Source organism: Muscardinus avellanarius (genome assembly GCF_963383645.1).
Source record: "Muscardinus avellanarius genome assembly, chromosome: 12".
Classification (NCBI taxonomy): Eukaryota; Metazoa; Chordata; class Mammalia; order Rodentia; family Gliridae; genus Muscardinus; species Muscardinus avellanarius.
In genome coordinates this window covers 59,718,973-59,746,213 of record NC_137798.1, presented here as the reverse complement: position 1 = coordinate 59,746,213, position 27,241 = coordinate 59,718,973, and the positions used below count along the sequence as shown (strand labels likewise).

The following is a 27,241-nucleotide window of genomic DNA, read 5'->3' as shown; positions in this document are numbered from 1 at the left end:
ACACACACGCACACACACACACGCACACACACACACGCACACACACACAAATTGTATCTTGTTTGTATGATTTAAGAACATCTGTTTAAAAATTAGGACTTGTGTTTATGTACCTATGCTGATAAAGGACATTAGAAACCAAACAGATGGATATTTATCAAAACATTTTTCAGGAAAGGATTTAAAGGAAGAAGCCCTTTCCAATTCTTTTCTAAGCTGGGGAACATACAATTACTTTAAAAAGAATTAATTATTCCTCCAATTTCACTCTAGATTATGTCAAAGGAAAAACAGAATTAGAAAAACAGAGATTTGAGGAGGTAAGACTATTACCTCCGCAAATTTCAAATGGATTGCTTTTCAGAATAATTTTTCTAATCAACATTATATAAAATCTTCTGAGACAAGGTCAAATGTTTACATTCTTCACAGATTTCAATGAATTTTTAGGTATGAGCATACATAGTATTTCAGTGTTCACCATACTGAGCAGGAAGAAAAATTTTTCATCATCCCTGTTCTGTACAAATATGAAGCTAAAATAGAATTTTCTCTGATGGTCAATACTGTAGATTCCGTGTTATGGTTAATTCTCAGGACACACACTTCTGCATCTTAGGTAGAAAGTACTTCGCAGTGGTAACGATGTCTTCAAAGTTTTCAGTTAGTCTTTTGCTCCTTTTGACTGCAAAGTGCAAACGATTCCTGCACAAACTGCCTGCACATGGGGCACTGCTGGAAATACTTGACACAGCCATCACACAGGCACGTGTGCCTGCACGGCAGGAGGACCCAGTTCACGCTCCCATTCTGGCAGACCACACAGTCCTTGCTGTTCTCCTCGGAAGGCTCCACTTCGCTTTCACACAGCCCCGCCTTCTCCAGCAAGCTGCGGTCTGCGTTTTTATCATCTGGAGAGGGATTGCTGGAGGGAGTGGGATTATTATTTGCGGACATAAAAAGTTGCTGAAAATCAAAGAAACAAGTATAAAGATAATTATACATGACAAATGCTCTTTAAGTCTGGGGGTCAAAAGAGCTACTCAAAATTTATGAGCTAGCAAATCCATTAGCAAAGAATGGTTAACTGCTATAATAACTCACTGGAAAATATAATTATCACTTTATTAACAGTCATTCTTTAAAATTCTGTAAATAAAAGAGGCAGAGATGAAGACTGCTTGGTATGACTTACCTTCAGATCATGAAATTGACCTTGAGCCAGGAGTAAATACTGATACAATATTCTGCAGGAAAGTTTATAAGTCTTATCAGGAATATGAATAACTGATACCATGGAAATCTAAAACAAAAATTGAATATTAGTCAGTATTTAACCTTCTTATATTATTTCACAATTATATGAAACAATGCTTCTAAAATAAGACTGATATATTCGAAGATTTTTATTAATCTCTAGTGTGTGTGTGTGTGTGTGTGTGTGTGTGTGTGTGTGTGTGCCTGTGTGTGTATGGTATTGGGGATTGAACCCAGGGGCATGCTACCTCTGAATTACACCTCCAGTTCTTTTTATTTTTATTCTGAAACAGGGTCTCGCTTAGGTTGCTAAGGGCCTTGCTAAGTTTCTGAGGCTGGCTTCGAATCTTTGATGCTCCTGTTTTAGCCTCCATAGTTCTAGGATTACAAGTGTGCATAACTATGTCTGCCTACATTAATCTCTATAAATCACAGTCACCGAAAAGGAAATGGTTACCGAAGACATATTTTTATTATAGTTATATATTTGTTGTTGTTGCGGTACTTGGGATGGAACCCAGGGGCATTCTATCTCTGACCTATACTCCCAGCCCTATTTTTTAGTCTTTATTTTGATAAAGGGTCTCACTAAGTAGCTGAGGCTATCCTTGAATCGTGATCCCCCTGTCTCAGCCTCCCAAATGCTGGGATTACAAGCATGCGCCTCCACACCTAGCTTATAGTTATTTTAATTATACTAATATTTGTAAACTTAATGTGATTCTAATAAAAACATCAATTAGCTTTTTTTTTTTAAACCGAAGACTGATCCCAGGAACATTCTACCTCTAAACAACACACCCAGCCCTTTTTATTTATTTATTTATTTATTTTTAAATTTTGAAACAGCCTCACTAGGTTTCTGAGAACCTCACCAAATTGCTAAGGCTGGCCTCAAACCTGAGCTCCTCCTGTCTCAGCTTCCCAAGTACTAGGATTACAGGTAGGTGCCGCCACACCTGGCTCAATGAGCATTTTAATACAGCTACATACATTGACTCTAAATTTTTCATATGAAGGCACAAAGCCCTGGGTTCAATATCTAGTGTTGCAATAAATAAATACGTGAAATTATTATATGGAGAATAAACACATAATAGTTAGGAAAGAGAAAACTATAAGGAAGACTAGTTCAATTAATCCATACTACAAAGCCTCTGATAGATGGAATGGAATAGCAGCCAAAACAGATCTAAATATATGCAAAAATATGATAAAGGCTTCATCTCAAATCACTGAGCAGAGAGTCTTTTTATTAATAGCACGGAGACAACTAGTTACCTATTTGGAAACATGTAAAATCAGATGAAGTCTTCACATCAAATATAAGAATAAACTCCAGTTGGGCATGATGGCACATACCTGTAATCCCAGTGCCTGGGAGGTTGAGACAGGAGAATTGCTAGTTCTAAGCCAGCATCATCAAATTAGCAAGGCTCTCAGCAACTTAGGGAGACCCTGTTTCCAGAAAAAAATAAATAGGTTTATGGGTGTAGCTCAAAGGTAGAATGCCCCCAGGGTTCAATCTCTAATACTGGGAGAAAAACAGAAAAAAAAAAAAATGAAACTAAGAGAAAGATAAATTTAATACATTTGGCTGAATAAAAATGAAAAATTTACATGACACCTATAATTCTAGTACGTGGGAACCCGAAACAGAAGGATCACTTGGCTAGGCTCTCACCAATTTAGTGAGACTCTGTTTCCAAACAGAAAATAAAATAGGGCTGGGGGTGTATCTTGTGGATAGAAGGCCCCTGGATTCAATTCCTAGTACCATAAAAATAAAAACAAAACTTTTAACATGATAAAAAGTCACTTTAAAGTCCAAAAGACATGGTAAAATGGAATAAAATATTCATAATGTATATCACAGATTAAGGGCTAATATCCCTAATTTACTTATTTATTTATTTTGGTGGTACTGGGGTTCCTGGAAACCCTTCTACCTCCGGGCTACACTCCCAAACCTATTTTATATTTTTATTTGGAAACAGGGTCTCTTAAGCCAGCGAGGCTGGCTTCGAACCATCGCGATCCTCCTGTCTCCGCCTCCCAAGCACGGGGATTACAAGCGTGCACCACCACAGCCAGCCTAATATCCCTAATTTATGAAGAACCTTTAAAAATTGAAGAAGCAAAAGTCTATAGACATGTGGACAAAAGATACGAACAATTCACAAAAAGAAAATATGGCCCATAACCACATTAAAAGATGTTCAAATCAAAATTCCATTTCTCACTCATCAGATTGATAAAAATTCAAATCTTGTCAATATAGTCCATAAAGAAATGGTCTCTCTCATATATTGCTGGTTGGAAATGTTAAAAAAAAAAAAAAACCTAAAGGTGCAATCTCAAAGAAGGGAAGTTAGCAAATTTAACAAAATGACATGCATTTACACTTCACCCATACAACCCCAACAATACGGAATTACATATGCACAGGTTATTTGATACAAGTATGGAATACTAGAAACTACCCAAATGTACAAACACAGGAGACTGACTCAGTAACGATGGAGCACACACACCATACACAAACGGATTCCAGTGCCATCATAACCCCCAACACACAATCCCAGGACCAGAACTCTCAAGTGCCGAAATCCCCAATGATCAAAATCCTGAAAGTCTAAAACTCCCAAAGATCAAAATCCTACAAACCATAATTCCAAAAGATTCAAATCCCAAATCCTGAAAGAAGAAATTCCGAAAGCCACAATTTCAATTAAAAGAAGGGGGGCATATAAAAAGGGTTGAAAACCAAATTTGGGGGAAGGGTTTAGTGCATTCTGGGTTTTTATACAGAAGAGTTGCCAAGTTATTCAATGATTACTACTTCTGCTTCTACACTCAGTGCCAGACTTTTCTTTAAGGAATAAAAAGAATTGGACAAGCAAGGTGTGGCAGTGCATGCCAGCTTCCGGGACAGTCCAGCCTCAGCAACTCAGTGAAACTCTTCCAAATAAAAAATAAAATAGGACTGGAAATGTAGCTCAGAAGTAGACACCACTGGGTACAAGCCCCAGTAAACACCACACACACACACACACACACACACACACACACACACACAAAACCTCTGACCTTCTGAACCAAAGACACTTGCTGACATAGAGGATCCTCTATTGCTACAAAACAGAGTAAAGGTGAACTATTTTTGGTTAGAGATTTGACCAGTGGTGAAGACAGACTTATGGTTATCACTAAATTTAACAACAAAAAAAAACTAGTGCATACTTCACTTGGTTAATCGAAGACACTTTCTAAGCAGTCTCCATCTTTTTTCAAATCAAATATATACTGTTCATGTCCCTGTTTGGTTTGAAAATTCTAACCAAATTATATATTCTTGACTAGAAAAAAATGAAGTACTTTATATAAACATGTATTTTGAAGGTTTGCTGGACATTGGAAAACTTGGATTTCAACTGAATCCCCAAGTGATAATAGCCAATTTGGAATCAGGTATGATTGAAGCTTCTAAAATTTCTAAAAGTGAATTTGAAGGTTTTATCAATGAAGTCTTTTTTTTTTCCCATTCAGTTCAATGCATTTGGCAGAAAATTCAGATGAGGGGACTGGCCACACTATATAGAAACACTGAACTTCAGGTTAAAAAATGCATCATTGTCTGCAGTGGCATCCCTTCCAGCTGATGAAATTCCTGGACCGTCAATGGAATAAAGCCACATTTGCCTAAGAAGCCAATTGAAGTTCCTGACTGGCTTAAAAATAATTATGTGCACATTAGGTTAAGAAGACACTTAAGCAACAGACTGGAAGTTTGTTTCCACCAAATCAAGATCTGTATACGTGCACTGCCCAAAACAACACAAAAACATAGCACTGAAAAGCTAACAGTGAGTGCTTGAGGTGTATACAGAATCACAGAACCATTTTAAAAAGAGAAATAGCATGTAAAAAAAGAGTGCAATCTTATTCTGAGGATAGCCATATCCTAAAAGAAAAAAATCAGCTATTAATTATAATGCCACCACTTTAAAATATATTTAAAGACCATGGAAGTCAGACTGCATATCTTCATGTAATTACTCATAAACTCATAATCTAACATATATAGTACTTTCTTGTGTGTGTGTGTGTGTGTGTGTGTGTGTGTGTGTGTGTTACTAGGGATTGAACCCTAGGCATTCTGCCTGAGCTACAACCAGCCGTATTTTATTTTTTATTTTGAAACATGGTCCACTAAATCGCAGAGCCTAAGTTGCTGAGGCTGGCCACGAACCTTTGATCTTCCCATTTCAGCCTCCCAAGCACTAGGATTACAGACATATGCTGCTGCACCCAGTTTATCACACTTTCTTATATGCCAAATTGTCTTTTCTTTTTTTCATTTTTCACAATTAGCTGTGCTGTATATTTCATCTTTATGTAACTTCCACTGCTAGAGGTAAAAACTGTGTAAAAACTTTAGAGAGTTCTATTTTGTGTGTGTGTGTGTGTGTGTGTGTGTGTGTGTGTGTGTGTGTGGTGCTAGGGATTGAACCCAGGGGCATTCTACCTCCAAGCTATACCCTCAGCCCTATTTTTTATTTTGAAACAGGGTCTTACTAAGTTGTGGAGGACCTTACTATGTAGCTGAGGCTGGCCATGAACCCAAATCCTCCTGTCTCAGCCCCCCAAGTATTAAGATTAGAAGCGTACACCACCATGCCTGGCTGAGAGTTCTGTCTGTCTATCTATCTATCTATCTATCTATCTATCTATCTATCTATCTATCCATCCACCCACCCACCCACCCATCCATCAATCTAATTTTGCAAAATTGATTCCATGAAAGTACATTATCACAGCACTGCTTTTGTAAATATTGTGCATGTACATAAAAACACTGAGTCTCCCTCAATAAAGAGAGGTCCTTTTGTACATCTGCATGTATGTAAGATAAAATTTCTTGAGACCTTAGCTTTTGAACAACTGCATATGTAGGGGTAACCCATAATGGTTTTTGATTGCCCTCATCAAAGGACTTTGGTGTCTGTCGTATTATTATTATTATTATTATTATTATTATTATTGGTGGTACTGGGGTTCTTGGAAACCCTCTACCTCTGGACTATACTCCCAGACCTATTTTATATTTTTTTATTTGGACATAGGGTCTCTTAAGCCAGTGAGGCTGGCTTCAAACCTGTACGATCCTCCAGTCTCCGCCTCCCAAGAACTGAGCACGGGGATTACAAGCATGCGCCACCACACCCGGCCTGCCATATTATTTTAGATGAACAGTGTTATAAAGCTGGGTGCACACAACTGCCATTTGAAGTGACATGTTTTTTAACCTATTTCTTTATGAATATGATTTGTCTGCTCATACCTGCGCAGCTATCACTAGTATAGTTGTTTATGCTTAAATAATTGACATTATTCCTTATTTTATTTTGTAAAGTGGCCAATGAAGTATCCTGTTGTGTTTTTATATGTTTCTCAAATAAACCATCATTTAAAATGTAAATAAATGTGCACACCTATAATTCCAAACTTGGGAAGCCAAGACAGGAGGATCACAAGTTCCAGGCCAGTATGCAGTAACTTATCAAGACCTTGTTTCAAAAAAAAAAAAAAAAAGATCAGGGGTATAGCTCAGAGGTAGAATGCTCCTGGGTTCAATTCCCAGTATCCCTCCCCACGAAAGTAAATAAAATTTAAAAAAAAAATTCTTTTTTTTCCAGCATCATGCTTTGGGGATTTTACTCTTCTGGGACATCAACACTCCAGATTATGGAGTTGTGTTTTGGAAGGATTATGGCCCAGACCCAATGGAATTCTATGCATCTGCTAAAAAAATATATAAGGCATTGTGAACTAGCAAAGTATAAAAGAGCACGTATAGCATAGTGTAAGAAAAAAGGCAAAATAAGAAACGCAGAGAACACAAACACAAAGGAATGGATTTGGTTATCTACAAGCATTGGGGTATGTGAGGATGAAGTAAAAGGGATACAGAAGAGAACATCTGAGTACATCTCTGTATATGGTTTGCTGACTTGAGAGAAATTGATACACAACAGCTAGATTATAAATGCTCAATCTTGGCAGAAAGAGGGGAGAAGACAGTTTGAGTACCTAAATAATGAAATTCAATTATGGATATAAACCACTACATGGGGGGAGAAATTCTTGAGGCCAAACAGATAACAAACAGATAAACAGAAGAAAAGGGAAGTCTCTGGCTAGCTGTAGCATGCTAAGGACTGACTGGAAGGAGGGCTGGAGTTGGCAAATAATCACACTGCAACCATCAAATTAAAGATAAAATCTAACAAGAATTGCAGGGCGTTTACACGCTTGTAATCCCCATGCTTGAGAGGTGGAGACAGGAGGATCGCGCTCGCTGGTGGCTCGCTGGCTGAAGAGAGCCTGTTTCCAAATAAAATATAAAATAGGTCTGGGAGTGTAGCCCGGAGGTAGAAGGCCCCTGGGTTCCATTCCCAGCATCACCAGAAAAAAAAAAAAAATCTAAAGAATCATCAATACACCTTCAATTCTAAGGGAATTTTTTTTTTAAATAAAAAGTGGGATATTTGCCGGGCGTGGTGGCGTACACTTGTAATCCCCGCGCTTGGGAGGCAGAGACAGGAGGATCACGCAGGTTCAAAGCCAGCCGCGTGCACTGGCTTAGGAGACCCTGTTTCCAAATAAAAAGATGTAAAAATAGGTCTGGGAGTGTAGCCCGGAGGTAGAAGAGCTTCCAGGAACCCCAGTATCACCACCAAAAAAAAAAAAAAAAAAAAAAAAAAGTGGGATATTTATGCCGGGTGTGGTGGTGCACGCTTGTAATCCCCATGCTTGGGAGGCGGAGAAGGAGACAGGAGGATCACGCTGGTTCAAAGCCCCTCGCTGGCTTAAGAGACCCTGTTTCCAAATAAAAATATATATAAAAAAAATAGGTCTGGGAGTGTAGTCCGGAGGTAGAAGGGTTTCCAGGAACCCCAGTACTACACACACACACACACACACACACACACACACAAAAAAAAAAAAAAAAAAAAGAGGGATATTTGCATGGTCTTAAAGTACTTCCAGAAGATAGCGAAGCAAGACGACAGACTATGACTCTCTGGTAATTGTCCCTACACAAATATCAATTTGAACAACTGGAGAGTTAAAGTGCCCCTCACAACTGAGGAAGAGGAAACCCAGGACGGTGGAGAAGTCAGATAACACCTAGTGAGAGGAAAGGCACTGCATGTGTTTAGAGGCTGCACCCTGAATAGGACACCAGCGCGCACAGGCCCATCAGCTGCCAGCATGTGACTCTGACCTGATCACAGGGGATCCACAAACAAGATAAGATGCCCGGCACAAAAAGGGTGCGTGAATGTGACTATACTCTTCAAAACTACACTCTGCGCAAAAATGCTAAAGTCCTATGTGAAATGTTCCAGGTTTAAAAAGTCTAGAAGTACACGATAAGTACAAAGCCTGACCCTTCATTAGAACTTTTCACTGAGGGGAAAGATGGTATAAAGAGCACTGTTAGGCTGACTGACACACTGGAACATAAGTAATAGGTTGGGTAAGATATCATGTCAGTATTAAATTTACCAAGTTGGTAACTGTACTATGCTTATGTAAAAGAATATCTTTTATTAGGAGGTATTTAAGGGTAAAGAGTCATTATATATATGTATGTGTGTATATATATATATATATATATATATATATATATATATATGTGTGTGTGTAATGTTGGGTGTGGTGGTACATGCCTGTAATCCCAGTACTTGGGTGGCTGAGATAGGAGGATCATAGGTTCAAGGCCAGCCTTGGAAACTTAGGGGGACCCTCAGAAATTTACTGAGATCCTGTTTCAAATTAAAAAATAAATTAATAAAAGGGCTGGTATTATCACCTAAAGACAGAATATCCTTGAGTTCAAGCCCCAGTATCAGGAAAAAATTAATGTATATATATGAGAATATATGATTATGATATTTACATATTATAGATTTACTATAAATAATGCAATTGGAAGATATATTAACAATAGATCTGAGTAAAAAGTATATGAGCCAGACGTGGTGGCACACGCTTGTAATCCCCGTACTTGGGAGACGGAGACAGGAGGATCGTGCAGGTTCAAAGCCAGCCTCTCTGGTTTAAGAGACCCTGTTTCCAAATAAAAATATAAAATAGATCTGGTAATGTAGCCGGAGTTAGAAGGGTTCCATCCCCAGTACCACCACCAAAAAAAAAAAAAAAAAAAAAAAAAAAAAAAAAAAAGAGTATGAGTATTCTTTTACTTTTTTTGTAACTTTTTAAAATTTTGTTCAATTGAAACCTTTCAAAGCCTATTATGGTTGTAAGAGAAACAATATTCTTTATAGATTTATAAGAATTAATTCAGTAGTGGCTTCAGAGGCTTTTAATACTAAATCAAATAGAAGACAGTAATGTTATCACTCCATTCTAATAGTCCTGAATTCGATTTAGCGCAGCCTCTGAGGCCATTTCCGCTCTAGCTAAACATATGCAGTTGCACACGATATGAACAAGATGTCTCGATGTACTACTAAATTAAAGCAGGCCACAAAACAGCATTTACAACTTGTTTTTTTTTCTGTAGTACTGGGGATGGAACCCAACGGCATTCTACCTCTGAGCTACATCCGCAACCCTCTTTTTTATTCTTTACTTTGAAACAGGGTCTCACTAAGTTGCGGAGGGCCTCACTAAGTAGCTGAGGCTGTCCGCGAATCCAGATTCTCCTGTCTCAGCCTCCCAAATGCTGGGATTACAAGCGTGTGCCACCACGCCCGGCTTGCAATTTTCAATATTATCAAATAGAAGCTCCTTTGAGCTGAAATTAGCTCTTCTCCCTTCCCCGAGACTTGTGGCGACATATTAGTGCTCAAAATTTTTCAGATTTGGAGCATTTTTAGAGTTTCAAAAATTAGTGATGTTCAACCTGTATAATTTTCTATCATACTTAAAGGATTTTAAAGGCAAACGTTCTTTTGATCTTTAAGATGTTTTTATCTTCCTAATAGGAATAAAATTGCCAGACTGAAGAATAATTAGCACATAATGAGAAAACAAACTTAATTATTGCAAATATTAAAAATTTAAAAACCAGACAGTTAAGGTACAGATGAAGTACGTCCTGGTAAAAACAAGGTGGGCCACAGGTATGCAAAGACAAGAGTGGCTACTCCATTGCAGTCGCACACCTTACAGCATTACAATACTTATTCTTTCAATACTAAAGTGTTATGAATAAATATGCCTCCCAATAGTCTTCTATACCGCAAACATTTGACAATAATATGTCTTTTATTTTCTAAATGAAGTCATATTCTTGTAACCCAAGGAAAGAATCCACATTCCAAAGGTGCTGTCACACATATAAAAGTCATTTAGGTGCACATTTCATGTTTCCGTTTTCAAAAAATAATTGCCCAGACCAAATGCATATCCTCAGAAATTAAAACATTTTTCCATTTCACCAAATAAGTAAGAACCACCATCCAACTCACTTAAATGCAATGCTTCATAATTTTCAAATTACTTACAATATCATAAATTTCTCGGTCATCCTCATGAGCTAAGGTCAACAACGCTACCAATGGATAACGAGATCTGGGCACTGTACCAAAGTCTTCAGTTTTATTATCTCTTGGTAACTGGCAATATATTTCTTCTTTGCTGTCCTTTTTAATACTTTTTGGAAATGTAAAGGCAAATTGCCACTATAGCCAAAAGAATAAAAATATACCAAAAATGACCAATGATGTAGCCACATTTTATTGTATCCATGAAAAGTCTATTTTTCATGTGTTAATTGTTCTATCATCCAAAAGGATACAAATACTGTTCTCGGTAGAGATATTCACTATACAAAGCATCTTCTAATGCTCGGGGAGTGCTTATTCGGAAGCAATAAACGTGCTTCTGCAGAGCTTCATATAATTTTTGGACATTGCACCCCCAGTAGCATGTAAGGCGGCTATCTTCAAGGCAATCTGTTTTCAAGGTTATGCCAGCTGCGGAAAACAAACCACAAAGAGAATGAGTATTACACCTAATGTCTCTTCTGATACAATTACACAGGGTGAGGAACACACGCTTCCTATGGATGCTGGGCAGACTGATGGTGGTGTGAAAGGAACTTGTTGTAAGATGTGCTCCTAGAAATGAAGGGACTGGCTTCTAAAACAGGAGATATCAAAATCTTAGTACCTATTTAGTTTAAGAGTACTACTGGCAAACTCTTTGTTACTATTTATACATTTAAGCTTAGAAATTATCAGTTGAATTCTGCTTTTTAGTGACCCCAAGACTTTTCCCATTGTAAGAGGAAAAGACATTTCTTGTCATACAACCAATGATAAGAAATAGCGCAGCAGAGGACAGCTGTCTCCAAAAGTGGATACACATATCCCATGGGGTCCAGAAGATGATCGCTGGAGTATGAAAAGGTTAAAAGAAACTGAGCTTTACTAATATTTATAGACATACACCCCATGTAATATGCAACACAGCCTGAGGAAAGAGTGGGGATTCCAAAACATGGAGGATTTAAAAGCAATATCCTTGTTCAATCGTTTGCTTTCAATGGAAGGAAAGACAGTACAATTTGAGAAGACCTGATTGGTAGATATATAAATTTTGGATGGACAAACAAGTTATATAGTTTTACTTATCTACTTTGCACCTACATGGAGCACATTATGTTCCACCAATATGTTTTTATTCCTCCTCACTAGTAGCAGTAGTGGCACACCAACTCCAAGGCCAAGGGAACAACATCCACTGTCTCGTACTGTTAGCCGTCAAGCTGCAATACCCGACTTAGACCAAAAGGGCAGTTTGGGTCGGCATTCCTGGCTGAACAGCTGGGTTTTTGATTTTCGGTTTTTAAACTTACCAACAATTCTGTAAGCTACTCAATATTCTTCTATTGGAGTGTTTCTGTTGCTTGGTAGTAAAAATTCTGATTGATACATTACCTATGTTTAAAAAGTGATCAAGAGTATATGCTGGGAGAAGATACACAAATATAAGCAACTGCTCCAGGATACTGAAAATTGTTTGAGTTTTTCACTTTTCAGTATTTGGTAGTCAGAGTGTGAGATTTTGAGTATATATAGAAACAATGCCACAAGCTTATTTCTCATCAATAAACAAAATTTTAATCAGTAGGAACTCTGAATAGATACTTAGAGCACTATTTGATTTCAATTTTTTATGATTTCAATCATCAGGTATTATTTCAAGAATGAAAATTTTATTAGCTATTAACAGTTCAAGAAAGACACTACATAAATTTATATCCATAGACATAAAATTACATATCTTTCTCTATGTTATTATAGAACCAAACAACATGAGACAGGAGAAAAAAGTTATACATAGAAAAATAGAAAAAGCATGTTAAAAATGAGTAAAAAGAAAAAACGAAAGTGATTACTTAATATTATTGCAAAATGTGAAAAGATATGTATAAGCTGGGCGTGATGGCGCATGCTTGTAATCCCAGCATTTGGGACGCTGAGACAGGAGGATCGCGCAGGTTCAAAGCCAGCCTCAGCTACTTTGTGAAGCCCTTTGCAACTCAGTGAGACCCTGTTTAAAAAAATAAAGAATAAAAAGTAGGGCTGGGGGTGTTGGTAGGAGGTAGAATGCCCCTGGGTTCCATCCCCAGTACCAAAAACAAACCCAAAAAACAAACAAACAAAAAAAAGATATGTATACTGTCACACTATTGTAGCAAAATACCAGAATCAACCCAAATGTCCATCAACAGGGGGTTAAATGAATAAAATACTGTACTCTTCAAGAAGTATTGTGCAGTTATTAAAAACAAATTTAGGAGGATTGTAAATTTGAGGTCAGTCTGGCAACTTAGTAAGACCTTGTCTCAAAATAAAATAAAAAAGGCTGGGGATATAGCTCAGTTGCAAAGCCCCCTGGTTGAATACCTGGTAGCAAACAAATACACACACACACACACACACACACACACACACACACACACGAATTGAATCATATTAGAATATATGATATAATCTTCAGAATATACTGTCAAAAACCATAGGTACAGAAAAGTACATGCATGTGTGTATACTGTTTATCTCATGTGACAGAATAACCATATACATGTGGTTATTTACATTAAAAGAGCAATGGAAGTCTTTTTAAAAAGACTTATAGCCGGGCGTAGTGACGCACACTTGTAATCCCAGCATTTGAGAGGCTGAGACAGGAGGATCACAGTTCGCAGACAGCCTCAGCTACCTAGTGATGCCCTCCACAACTTAGTGAGACCCTGTTTCAAAAAAATATAAAGAATAAAAAATAAAATCGCCGGGCGTGGTGGCACACACTTGTAATCCCCATGCTTGAGAGGCAGAGACAGGAGGATCCCCCAGGTTCAAAGCCAGCCTCACTGGGTTAAGAGACCCTGTTTCCAAATAAAAGTATAAAATAGGTCTGGGAGTGTAGCCTGGAGGTAGAAGGTTTTCCAGGAACCCCAGTACCACACATACAAAAAAAGCATAAAAAATAGGGCAGGGGGTGTAGTTCAGAGGTCGAATGCCCCTGGGTTCCATCCCCAAACCCTAAAAAAAAAAAAAAAAAAAGACTTATAGACCTTATAAGTACTTATAAATTAAGTCACTTATAAAGTGACTGAATCTGCTTTATAAAAAGAACCAGAGCTCCAGAAATGAATCCAGAGACTCAGAGCTGCATAAATTGTTCACACTCTCGGGTGTAAGCTGACTGAAAGGGGGAGGGCACCTGACACCTCTGACAAGTGAACATCAATCAGACTTTTAACAGTGTGTCTCTAAAACTAAGAAGTTAATAAAAAGGAACTATAAAATCTGTCAAATTCTTCTTTCTAGAATCTTGTTCATAAACTTGACCATTTCATAAACTAAAAAGAGAATTACTGGTTTATACTATCTGATGCTAGTTCAAAAACACCTGTGCAAAGCATTCTCTCTTTAGTTTTCTCCACTTTTTCTGCAGAAAGATCCCAGTTTTACACATTCTCTGTCTTCTAAATTTCAGTAGACAGATTAATACCATTAACAGAATTGGGGCACAGCTGTAAACCAGAAAATTCAGTAAAAAAATTAAGTGAAAACATTGCTGTAACATTTTCCAACTTGCTGTTATCCAGCATATCTATAAAAATGGGCAAATAAAGCAAAGTGTAAATTTTTCTGTAGAAAATTGAAAAAAGTAAGGATTGTAAGTCCAATGGAACAACAAAAAAGTCCAGTACATTAAACCATTAGAGAAAACTCTATTAGAGAGGAGGAAGAGGATCGAGGGGAGAGAGGAGGGAGGTGAAGGGAAGGCGATGGGGATGGACAGGATCAAAGTATGTTATTAATGTGCACAGCATGCCACGATAAAACCTATCCTTCTATATAATTAAAACGAGAGAAGGACAGACAACGGGGCAGGAAAGCCACACACCTTGAGGAGGAATCCCTGTGGGGGAAGTCACTCACGGGGTATATGCACGAGGATATTATGCATGAGCGATATACAAGGAGACCAAGCATGAGGATAATAAGCCAGGGTACTGGGAAAGGAAATCTGAGGCTTCAGAGGTAGGTTCACAGATGCCTCCCAAAATGCGGTGTGTGTCATCCTGCCTAACTCTCTTGCTTTATTGTTAGCTCATACCAGGGCAAATAAGCTAAAACACAAGGAGGCTATTTACGAAGTGACAGCTGAATTCCTGAACCAAGTTAATTCAACCCTACTATTATGTACTGAGTACCTATTTACAATTTCATTAAGGCCTCTGTACTGGGGACATGAAAACACAAATCCAAACAAAATATCATACACAACAACAAGCAAATATTAACCACCTTAAACAGAACTAAGTAAGATTAAAACGAATACTCTTGCATGTTTTCAAGTTAAACCAGGTCTCCAGATATTCCCCCCTCCCTCCTCTGCTATGGTATATATATATAGTGGTGAAAGAAACTCTCGATTATCAGGCTCTCTACACACTGAATGAAATAACATTTTTTCATAATTTATTGGTGCACTGTGATTATACTTCATAGTGGGGATTCATGTGTTAAAAACACACACAGCCACCATTCTTTGAATATATCCCTCCACATCCCAGCCTATCCCTTTCCCCTAGCTCCCTTTCCACACGAGTTAGTGAGACAGGTAATAATATGTTCACATATTGCCAGGAACTTTTTTTTTTCTTTGCGGGTCTAGGGATGGGACCCAGAGGCATTTGACCTCCAAGCTACACCCCCTGCCCTGTTTTTTATTCTTTATTTTGAAACTGGGTCTCACTAAGCTGTGGAGGGCCTCACTAGCGGAGGCTGTCTGTGAACCTCGATCCTCCGGTCTCGGCCTCCCAAATGCTGGGATTACAAGTGTGCGCCACCACGCCCCGCTCACCAGAGTATTATTGAACTGTTTCCTTCCCCAGCCCTCTCTATCCCCTCCCTCTCACCTCTAACCCCTCCAACAACTCTACAGATCTATCTTTGCATTCTTTAAATGTTTCTTATTTTCCCTCCATCTCCCCAAAATGAGAGAAAACATATCACCCATGACTATCTGAGTTTGACTAGTGTCAATTAACACAATATTCTCCAGTTCCATCAAATTTTCTGCAAAGGACAAAATTTTGTTCTTTTCTTATGGCTGAGTAAAGTCCCATTGTTTGCATGCCACATTTTCTTTATCCAGTCATCTGTCAGAAGGAAACAAGGACCTCTCATACACTATTGGTGGAGCTGTAAATTAGTACATCCATTACGGAAATCATTTTGGAGGTTCTTCAAAAAAACTAAGAATGGAACCACCATATGACCGGGCTATACTACTCCTTGGTATCTTTCCTAAAGAACTAAAGTCACAATATTACAGTGATGGCATGCATACCCATGTTTATAGCAACACAATTTACAATAAGTTAGGGAACCAACCCAGGTGTTCATCAACAGGTAAAATAACCTCTTAAAACATCCCAAACATAGCTGGGAGTGATGGCACACACTTGTAATCCCAGTACTTGGGAGGCTGAGACAGTAGCATTGCAGGTTCAAGGACAGCCTCAGCAAGTAGTGAGCCTCTCATCAACTTAGCAAGACCCTGTTTAAAAAAATAAAAAAACAGAGCTAAGAGTATAACTTGGAGGTAGAATGCCCCTGGGTTCAATCCCCCGTACTACACACACACACACACACACACACACACACACACACCACAAATATTGTTATAAGATTACCATCCTGTGTAGACATTTAATGATACCTACCTTTCAAGAAATTAAACAAATAAATTTTATTCTGCTAAGTGAAACTCCTAACAAAATCCAGACAGATAAAGTGATATCCAATGTCATTTTTAAAATATTACTAGAAGACAGACAACAAATGATATGGATTAGTATTTTAAAAATTAAAAACTTTCAGTAGCAATCAGGGTGAAGTCTACACAGTTAAGTTTTTTCTCAGGTACTTGAGTAATGCTCCTGTTGGTCAGTGCCTCGTGTGTGAGCACAGCTGAGAGGCCTCCTTATGGGCCATCGTTCCGCTTGCTTCTAATAGTCACAGGCCAGGCTCTCTTTGTGATACCTCTGCCTGCCAGGCACACTGATGCGTTTCCTTATACTTTGTAGGGCACAGTGTATTTTGCTCGAAATGTATCAACACTTCCCATTTTCCAGCATTTCCAGGCTTGGGGAACTACGCAGCAGGAAGATGCCTTGTGCCGGTTGGTTTTGTTACTGGCAGCTTTGCTCTAGAGCCGGCCAGCCCTGTGGGCATAGCAAGTTCAGGTTCAAGCCACAGAGTTGGAAGCCACTGAACCAACCACCACCCTCCATATGCACAACCCACTGTCTTCTTAACAAACTCATTTTCCTGTGTCATCTTAAAATTTTGTTTTCTGAGCCGGGCGTGGTGGCGCATGCTTGTAATCCCAGCATTCAGGAGGCTGAGACCGGAGGATCGCGGTTCATGGACAGCCTCAGCTACTTGGTGAGGCCCTCAGCAACTTAGTGAGACCCTGTTTCAAAATAAAAGAATAAAAAATAGGGTTGGGGGTGTAGCTCAGAGGTCAAATGCCCCTGGGTTTCATCCCCAAATCCACACACACACACACAAAATTTGTTTTCTGAAGTGAAAAATGTCAGAATGAACCTGTATCTATTATTAGGGAGAAAAAAGGTCCTAGTTTCCTTCAGTGTATCGGGTAACATTATTTATAGGTAAGGAAGAAGAATAAGGTATTTTGTACTGTTTCCTTATAAATAAAGGTTTACTTAAGGTTGGAGATCCATATTGACTAAGTAAACAAATTTTTGGCAGGTGATTAGATTCTGGAGGTTAACGGCAGGAAGGCTGACTAGACAAGAGTGGTCCCCAGAAGTCAGGAATGCCGTCAAGAAGGAAGGGCCAGGTCGCTGTTAAATGCTGCAGAGAAAGCATTCACTCAGCCCTGAAAAGCTTACACTAGATTTCCTAAGCACTGGAGGTCACAGATGGGGGCAGAAGTGGTAATTAGTAACGCTGAAGAAAGCCACGGCAGCAGAGGGATGTGGAGAAAGTCACACTGCCCTGAATGAAAGTAAAGTGGACATGGCAAATGCCATCAGCTTCAAGAAGTTGGCTGTGTGCCTGGCGTGGTGGTGCTTGCCTATAATCCCAGTACTTGGGAGGCTGAAACAGGACTGCAGATTTAAGGCCAGCCTCAGCAACTCAGCAAGACATTCAGCAACCTAGCAAGATCTTGTTTCAAAACAAGAAATAAAAAGGGGTGGGGTGTAGCTCAGAGGTAGAATGGCCCTGGCTTGTCTCCAGTAACACGCACACACACACACACACACACACACACACACACACACACACACACACGGGGTTGGGGGGAGGAAAGAAGAAAAATGGGCAGTAGCTAGAATAAGGTGAAAAGCTGAGAAAGACACCTGGAAGGTGAGCAAATGTAAAAGGCAAGCGTCTGCCCAGAAATCTTTGAAGAGCCAGAGAACTCCGTGTGAACCGCCTGCCCTAGATCTCTTTGAACTGTCCCAAAACATTTCAAAGTCCAAGTTTAAAGCTGAATTGAATCCCTCTTCCCAGCCTGCCACTCCTCCCGGACTCCTTTCTTGTAATAGGATGTGTCTACAGAGGGCCCAACAGAGCCCCAGCCGCCGTCTTCCCTGCCCCAAATGACTTACTGCCCTGGTGTCTTACTCTGTTTCTCCTCTATCTTAGCACTTTGCTCATGCTTCTTCCTTTATCTAGAAGTTTCCCCCAAACCAAGGTAAACACCTACATATCTTTCAATCCAGACTACTGAAAAAAAGGAAGGGGAGGGACAAAAGAAGACTGAGAGGCACATGCTTCCTTATGAAGCCTTCCCTAAATATGTCTCTTTTCTTACCCTAGCCATGTCTATAACTTACTCCAGTGGTTCCTAAATGGTCCTGCTCACAACTTATTTTTCCAAGTAAACACAGAAACAAATGGCTGCCTAATATTACCATTACAAAAACATTTTATATAAAAATAATTTGTATCAAAATATCACAATGTCCCATTAACAGACAGCAGGTTAGCAGCTGCTCATGAACTGGATTTAGACACGACATCACTTCTCACTCCACTGAGACCCAGTGAAGTGTCACAGGGGCTAACAGCCTCCTCTCACTAACATCTGCGACACTTCGTTCTCCTTTGTATACACCTGCCATTGTTTACTAGTTGATAAATTCCTAAGCAATAAAATGTATAGATTCTTAATCTTTGTACCTGTGGTGTTCAGTCTAGTCCTTGGAATATAATAGGTGCTCAATGTTTGCAAAAGCAAGAAGGAAAAGCAATAAAGAAAGAAATGGCTAAAAGGAAGATACGCAATGAAGACAAATCTTTGGAAAAATAGCCACCAACTTGTAATTGAAGCTGTGGATGGATTAGTGATGTCTAGGCCAAAAGGATTCTTCACTTGTCTCATCTGCTTTTTGAAAACTCTTGTGCTGTATTGTGTTTCTTCTGAATTTCTCAGAATTACAGGAACATCCCAACCAAACCTGAAGAAAAGTAAAAATAAAACACAATTTTAACAAATTTTGAAGTTTTATGTCATATGTAAAGTATGCTATGCTTTACTAGCTATTTCTTTTAACCTAAGTGTTACAAAAAAGAGGCTAAATTATTTAATAAGCATTTTTGTAGAACTAATTTAGAATTAAGAGAGATTAGACTGCTCTGGTCCCACCTAACCAAAGCTGAAAGGTAGGCTTCATGTAAGACCAAACAAAGCTCATGAATACAGAGATACAAAAGTATCTAGTATGTCATACGGCAAAATTCACAATATTGTGTATATAAAAGAAAAATAACTTGTAAAGATGTAGGAAAATATTACCTATAGATAAGGAGAGAAAGTAAAGATTGAATATGTTATAGAAGCATAGAAAATATAAAAAGGCTCAAGTCAATTTTTAGGGATGAAAAATACCTGAGATGTAATTAAAATATATCAGTGGGATTATCAGCAAATTAGATAACTCAGAACAAAAAAAGGTAAGTAAACCTGAAGACAATACAATAAGAAATACCCCAAATGAGCCAGATGTGGAAGCACACACCTGTAATCTCAGTACTTGGAGGAGGAGGGCAAGGCAGAGGATTGCAGGTTCAAGGCCAGCTTTAGCAACTTGGCATGACTCTCAGCAACCTAGTAAGACCCTGTTTAAAACTAAAAAATAAAATAGGTCTGGGAGTATAGCTCAAAGGAATGCCCCTGGGTTCAATCCCCAGTACAAAAAAAAAAAAAAAAAAAAAAAGAGAAACAGAGAGGAAAAAAAGACTGAATGAACACAAACAAAACACCAATGGGTAAAGGGACAATTCCAATAAGTCTAATATAATATAAACAAAGTTTGCAGAGGAGGATCAGAGGACAGATAAAGCATTTGAACACATAATCCATTGAAAACTATAAACCCACAGATGCAAAAATTTCAATGAACTCCGAGCCAAAAAAAAAATATATATATATATATATATATATACTCAGGCATATAATAATAAAATTGCTTAAAACCAGTAATAAAGAGAGACTCTTAAAGGAAGCCAAAAAATGAAAAATATACTACATACAGAGGAACAAAGATAAGACTGACAGCAGCTTTCTTATCAGAATTAATGAAAGCCAAAATATCTTTAAAGTCACAAAAAAGTAAATCTAAAATTCCCTACTTATATTTTTCAAAAGTAAAATACTTTTTCACAAACAAAAAGAATTCACCAATAGTTCTGTATAACAAATATTAATATTTTTGGGAAAAGAAATGATATAAAATGACAATTTGGATTGATTAAAACAAATGAGCAAGCCGGGAGTGGCGGTGCATGCTTCATGCTTGTAATTCCAAGACTCTTATGGCACAAACAGGAGGCTGAGACAGGGGGTCCAGGTTGTGGACAGCCTCAGCTACTTAGTGAAGCCCTTTGCAACTCAGTGAGACTCTGTTTCAAAATAAAGAATAAAACCAGGTGTGGGGGTGCACATTTGTAATCCCAGCATTTGGGAGGCTGAGACAGGAGGATCTGGGTTCCCAGACAGCCTCAGCTACTTAGTGAAGCCCTTTGCAACTCAGTGAGACCCTGTTTCAAAATGAAGAATAAACAATAGAGCTGAGTTATGTATAACTCCAGGTAGAATACCCCTGGGTTCTATCCCCAGTACCACACACACAAAAAAATAATAATAAAATAAAATAAATTAAAATAAAATAAAAATAAAAAAACAGGTTTGGGAGTGTAGCTCAGGGTAGACTGTCCCTGGGTTCCGGGAGAGAGAGAGAGAGAGAGAGAGAGAGAGAGAGAGAGAGACAGACAGACAGACAGACAGACACAGACAGACAGGGAGGGAGGGGAGAGAGAGAGAGAGAGAGAGAGACACACACACACACACACACACACACACACACACACACGGAGGGAGGGGGGGAGAGAGAGAGAGTGTGGGTGAAGAAAAGGAATGAGCAGCACTGAAACCGTAACTATGTAGGGAAGTATATGTTTTCAGATACTTTGTTATGAGGTTCCCACAAATAAAAGTTAGAAAAATTTTGCAATTCTCTTAGAGGCCATTTCATCATGCAGACACAATAAAACTAAACGTTTTTATGCATGTATTAGAGAACTTCAAAATATGAACAAAACTTGATATAACTGCAAAAAGAAATAGAAAACTTCACATACAGATTTAAATAACTCCTACCAACTCCATAATTGGTAGCCCCAAGAGACAGGAAATCAGTAGACAGCAAAGACTTGAATAATGCTATCAATCAATTTAACATAATTGGCTGTTACAGAATATCTCACCTAATATAGAATATATACTTATTTTAAGCGCAGTAGGACATTTGCCAAAAAGAGACCATATTCTGGGCTACAAATCTCAATAAATTGACAAGAAGTCAATCATAAAAAGTATGTATCTGACCACATTGAATCAAACTATAATCAGTAACAAAAAGATATCTTTAAATTTCTAAATATTTGGACTAAATAACAAACTCCTAAGTCACAGTTCAAGGAAAAATCATAAAGAATTTTTTAAAATTATGAACTGAATGAAAATTAAAATGTATCAAAATCTGAGGGATGTTGGTAAAGCAGTACATGTAAGATTTAAAAGTCCCAAATGGCCGGGCACGGTGGCACACACTTGTAATCCCAGCATTTGGGAGGCTGAGATAGTAGGATCACAGATTTGTGGCCAGCCTCAGCTACTTAGTGAGGTCCTTTGTAACCCAGTGAGATACTGTTTCAAAATAAAGAATAAAAAATAGGGCTGGGGTGCAGCTTGGAAGTAGAATGCACTTGGGTTTCATCCCCAGTACCACACACAAAAAAGTCCTAAATGGTTTGATCACCAGCATTAAAAAAAAAAAAAAAGGATAGAAAGAAAAACACTAAACCACTCAACCTTATTAATTACAAGCCACCAATGAATTAATTTTCAATCAAACAACTATAGTCAACACTTTAGATCTAGAACTGCTTGAGAGAATATCCAAATTAATCAATTCAATCTGCTTTGGTGTTACATTCTACCCTCCTTTGCTTAACATACTAAAAATCCATTCTCATGCATATTCCCCAGCTTCCCACAAACACAAGTCAGCAAAATTTTGCAACTCTTTTAGAGGATACTCTTTCCAAGCAGGTCAGATTTCTGTCCCTGTCCTATGGAACATGCAGATGTGGGTCTCAGAGCAAAAGGTAGGGCTAGGTCTGAATATCCCTTTGCCCCGTGACTGCCCTAGCTGAGGTTATCACAGGATCTTCAGGCAAGGGAAGGTGAGTTTTCTCCCACGTGAAAGGCTGCCTTCATCAACAAGGGAGGATCAGAGTGACTTGACTCGGGTTTCAAGATTCTCAGCTTTGTGTCCATGTATCTATCTAGATGTCCCCATTCCAAATTTCAGGGTTTCACCTCTTTCTAAGCAATGTCCTCAATGAGACACTGAAAAGGCTGTGTAATTTTATTACCAGCACAATTAAAAACTGGGTTCAGTTTTTAGCAAGGCAGACTCTGCGGCTACACAAAATAAAGTGCTTTAGAACCACAGAAACTCTTTGATTCTCTAAGGCTTGATTGGAGAGTTTAAAGATGAGCTTGTTATTTTCTTATTGCAATGCTCCAGTGAACTCACAAGCACCCAACTCACCCTCTTTCTCAGTCCCTGTAAGTCATCATTTCTACCCTAACAGTCAAGTTTTGGCCCTGCAAGGCACAGAAATCATTTTATAACAATCAACCAAAAGTAGTAATTAATTAAATTATACTACACGCTATGCACTACTAGAATTATTTCCCATTAGCAAGGAGCTGAAGAGATAACCAGCTGAACCTCTAACACTGTATTTAAGAGGTTTTTTCTCTCCAGGATCCCATTCTTAGCTACACTTTGTTAGCCAAGGTCCTGCCAAGAAATCAAGCCACATCTGTTTGTTTGTTTGTTTGTTTTTGGTGGTACTGGGGTTCCTGGAAACCCTCCTATCTCCGGGCTACACTCCCAGACCTATTTTATACTTTTTATTTGGAAACATGGTCTCTTAAGCCAGCACAGCTGGCTTCCAACCTGCACAATCCTCCTGTCTCTTCCTCCCAAGCGCGGGGATTAAAAGTGTGTGCCACCATGCTCAGCTACACATCAGTTATTTTAACAGAGAGAATTGAATATTACAAAATGCTAAATATGAGCCAGGCGTGGTGGCGCACGCTTGTAATCCCCGCGCTTGGGAGGCGGAGACAGGAGGATGGCTCAGGTTCAGAGCCAGTAGTGCTGGCTTAAGAGACCGTTATAGATAGATAGATAGATAGATAGATAGATAGATAGATAGGTCTGGGAGTGTAGCCCAGAGGTAGAAGTGTTTCCAGGAACCCCAGTACCACCAAAAAAAAAAAAAATGCTAAATATGGATGTAAAATATTTAAATGTTACTGAGAATGTAGCACAGTGGTAGAGTGCTTTGCCTAGCATGAACAAGACCCTGGGTTCAATCCCTTGGAAAGAAAAAAGGTTAACCAAAAGTTTAAGAACTGAAAAGAAAAAAAGGGGGGGGGTGAATATCAAGGAAGTATTATCAGCAGGAAGCAGCTCTTATTCCTAGGACAAAGGAATATCAGAAAGAGATTGACTTACCACAGTTCAGAAATTTAGAATAAGAATCCCATAGAGCTGGGATTCAGATCTGAGGAAAGGAAACAGGAATCTTTAAGGGGGTGCAGTGAGACTGGTTCTAGGGCATAAAAAAACTACAAACTGGGACAACTGAGGCACCACTGCTGTGGGGAGATACACAGGAGAGGAATCAAACACAAAGCTCCGAAGCTGGGCGTGGTGGCGCACGCTTGTAATCCCAGCATTCAGGAGGCTGAGACCGGTTCGTGGACAGCCTCAGCTACTTAGTGAGGCCCTCTGCAACTTAGTGAGACCCGGTTTCAAAATAAAGAATAAAAAATAGGGCAGGGGGTGTAGCGCAGAGGTCGAATGCCCCTGGCTTCCATCCCCAGAGCCGAAAAAATGAACAAACAAACAAAACCCACAAAGCTCCTTCATCCTCTCCTGGCTTTCTAGTCTCCCTCTCTTTTTACTGAAGTCTGATAACCAGCCACCCCGCAAAGGAGAAATATGGCTTAGAGTTCTGCCCAATTCAGAGAATCAGAGGGTGGTATGAAGTTGACAGACGACAGCTTAATATACTGTAGTCAAGAGGAGGCAGAATGTGGCTGCTAAGTCAGGGTCCTTGGCTATTTGAAACTGTTAACAGATGCATATATGGCATTTGGGCTCCTTTCTGCACAGTGTCTGACAGGAGCTAGTAAAACCCACAGAAACCAGCCGGGCGTGGTGGCACACGCTTGTAATGCCCGCGCTTGGGAGGCAGAGACAGGAGGATCGCGCTGGTTCGGAGCCAGCCTCGCTGGCTTAAGAGACCCTGTTTCCAAATTTAAAAAAAAAAAAAGAGGGTGAGTTGGGTGCTTGTGAGTTCACTGGAGCATTGCAATAAGAAAATAACAAGCTCATCTTTAAACTCTCCAATCAAGCCTTAGAGAATCAAAGAGTTTCTGTGGTTCTAAAGCACTTTATTTTGTGTAGCCGCAGAGTCTGCCTTGCTAAAAACTGAACCCAGTTTTTAATTGTGCTGGTAATAAAATTACACAGCCTTTTCAGTGTCTCATTGAGGACATTGCTTAGAAAGAGGTGAAACCCTGAAATTTGGAATGGGGACATCTAGATAGATACATGGACACAAAGCTGAGAATCTTGAAACCCGAGTCAAGTCACTCTGATCCTCCCTTGTTGATGAAGGCAGCCTTTCACGTGGGAGAAAACTCACCTTCCCTTGCCTGAAGATCCTGTGATAACCTCAGCTAGGGCAGTCACGGGGCAAAGGGATATTCAGACCTAGCCCTACCTTTTGCTCTGAGACCCACATCTGCATGTTCCATAGGACAGGGACAGAAATCTGACCTGCTTGGAAAGAGTATCCTCTAAAAGAGTTGCAAAATTTTGCTGACTTGTGTTTGTGGGAAGCTGGGGAATATGCATGAGAATGGATTTTTAGTATGTTAAGCAAAGGAGGGTAGAATGTAACACCAAAGCAGATTGAATTGATTAATTTGGATATTCTCTCAAGCAGTTCTAGATCTAAAGTGTTGACTATAGTTGTTTGATTGAAAATTAATTCATTGGTGGCTTGTAATTAATAAGGTTGAGTGGTTTAGTGTTTTTCTTTCTATCCTTTTTTTTTTTAATGCTGGTGATCAAACCATTTAGGACTTTTTTGTGTGTGGTACTGGGGATGAAACCCAAGTGCATTCTACTTCCAAGCTGCACCCCAGCCCTATTTTTTATTCTTTATTTTGAAACAGTATGCTAGCATCATTATCAACATGGATTTAAATCATTTTCCCAATATCAAACATAGGTAGCGAATTATCTGACCTACTTAAAAATGCAAGCACATAATGCAATTATCAACTAGGTACTGATTTTCCTTACAGAGGAGCATTATGTTTTCTTAAAAAAAATAACACCAGCATTACAGCTATTTTAAAATGTTGTGTTAAGACTGTTTTTCTCACTTGGCAACACCTTCTTAATTCCAGTTTAAAACGTTCTTGAAGTGAATAACAGCAATAAAATCTGATGGGTCAAGAGTAACAAATTGTGCAAAGTTGGCCTTCACCTCCCCCCATCCACATACAAGAACTTTTATGTTCTAGGCAGCAGTGTGGAAATGTTAAAAACTTTTATTAGTTACTAAAGATGGCATATTTGCAGAAACTGGAAAGGGCCTTTGTTTCTTCTTCAAAGTGATGGCAAGTGTTTCTGAACTTGTTTACAAGCCTGCTTTAGTCACTAACATGTCCTTTTCTGCCCCTCTGCTCATGTTGTGTCCTCTGAAATACTTTCTCTCCTATACATTTTCAACTATTCATTCTCCAAGATTCTGCTCACATTTTCCTCTTCAGTGGAGTCCTCTTCAGGCTATGGCAGCTATCCACTTAGAGCCACCATCTTTTCAAAGGGGCTATATGGGCTGCAACCTAGATAAACCACCTTTCTGGATAAACCTAGATAGTTGGTTTCAACTAGCTGTGTTTTTAAGACTTGCCTAAACATGATACAGTGGCATCTCCTCAAGAAAACATGGAATCCGCGCTAGAAGAATTGCCCATGAGTTGTCTACCGTCCTTATTGCCAATAGGTCAACTGCCTCCACCCGATGGTGTAACTTATTCTTCAGGTCTCGTCCAACTCTAAAATTTAGATTTTTTTAATAGTTGTCTACTAAATCCTATTTCAAACGGTGCAGACTGAGAATAGAAACCATTAAATACTTCTCAAACACTAACAGAATCCGATGATAAGCTCCGCTGAAAGATCTGCGGCCAAGATTTCAGTTCAGGTCAGAAACAGAAAAAATCGACCTCGTTTCAATGCCCGCGACCGTCTTTAAGTTCAAAAACTGTACGGCAGGTGACTGAATCACCCAGGGCACACAGCAGGCTCGAACCAGGGACGAGCCATCGGCCAAGCACTTCACCCCAACGTCCAGCCCAGGGGGTTCCTGGCTGCTGTATCACCTAGAAACAAAGCTGGGTGAAGTACCCCGACCCGGTACCACTCCCAAAGCCCGCAGCGCCGCGGACCCGAGGGCGGAGGGGGCAGTGACGCAGGTGCGGCGCGCACCCCGAGCCTGCGCGCCCCCGGGCCCCGCACCGACGCCCGCGGCCTGGGCGCCCCACGCCCGCTGGCCGCGACCCCTAGCCGGGGTCTGTGCCTCCGTCCCTAGCTGCCAGCCCCGGACACTTACCATCCCAATACCAGGCCAGTGGTGACGATGAAACAGGTGAAGACGACCGCGATGTAGAAAAGCGGCGAGTACTCATACAGCGTTACCAGGAACACCGCGGCCAT

The 27,241-nt window shown here is 39.4% G+C and overlaps 1 protein-coding gene across 1 annotated transcript; it reads right to left on the bottom strand.

Annotated features, from left to right (window-relative positions):
- Positions 1-660: 660 nt before the first annotated feature.
- CGRRF1 (cell growth regulator with ring finger domain 1) lies at positions 661-27,241 on the bottom strand (the record flags this gene model as incomplete). The annotated part of the gene is made up of 6 exons (XM_080706764.1): positions 661-966; positions 1,196-1,303; positions 10,800-10,947; positions 11,093-11,270; positions 19,179-19,318; positions 27,138-27,241. 6 exons carry the CDS (start codon positions 27,239-27,241, stop codon positions 661-663), a joined length of 984 nt encoding a protein of 327 aa, XP_080562890.1.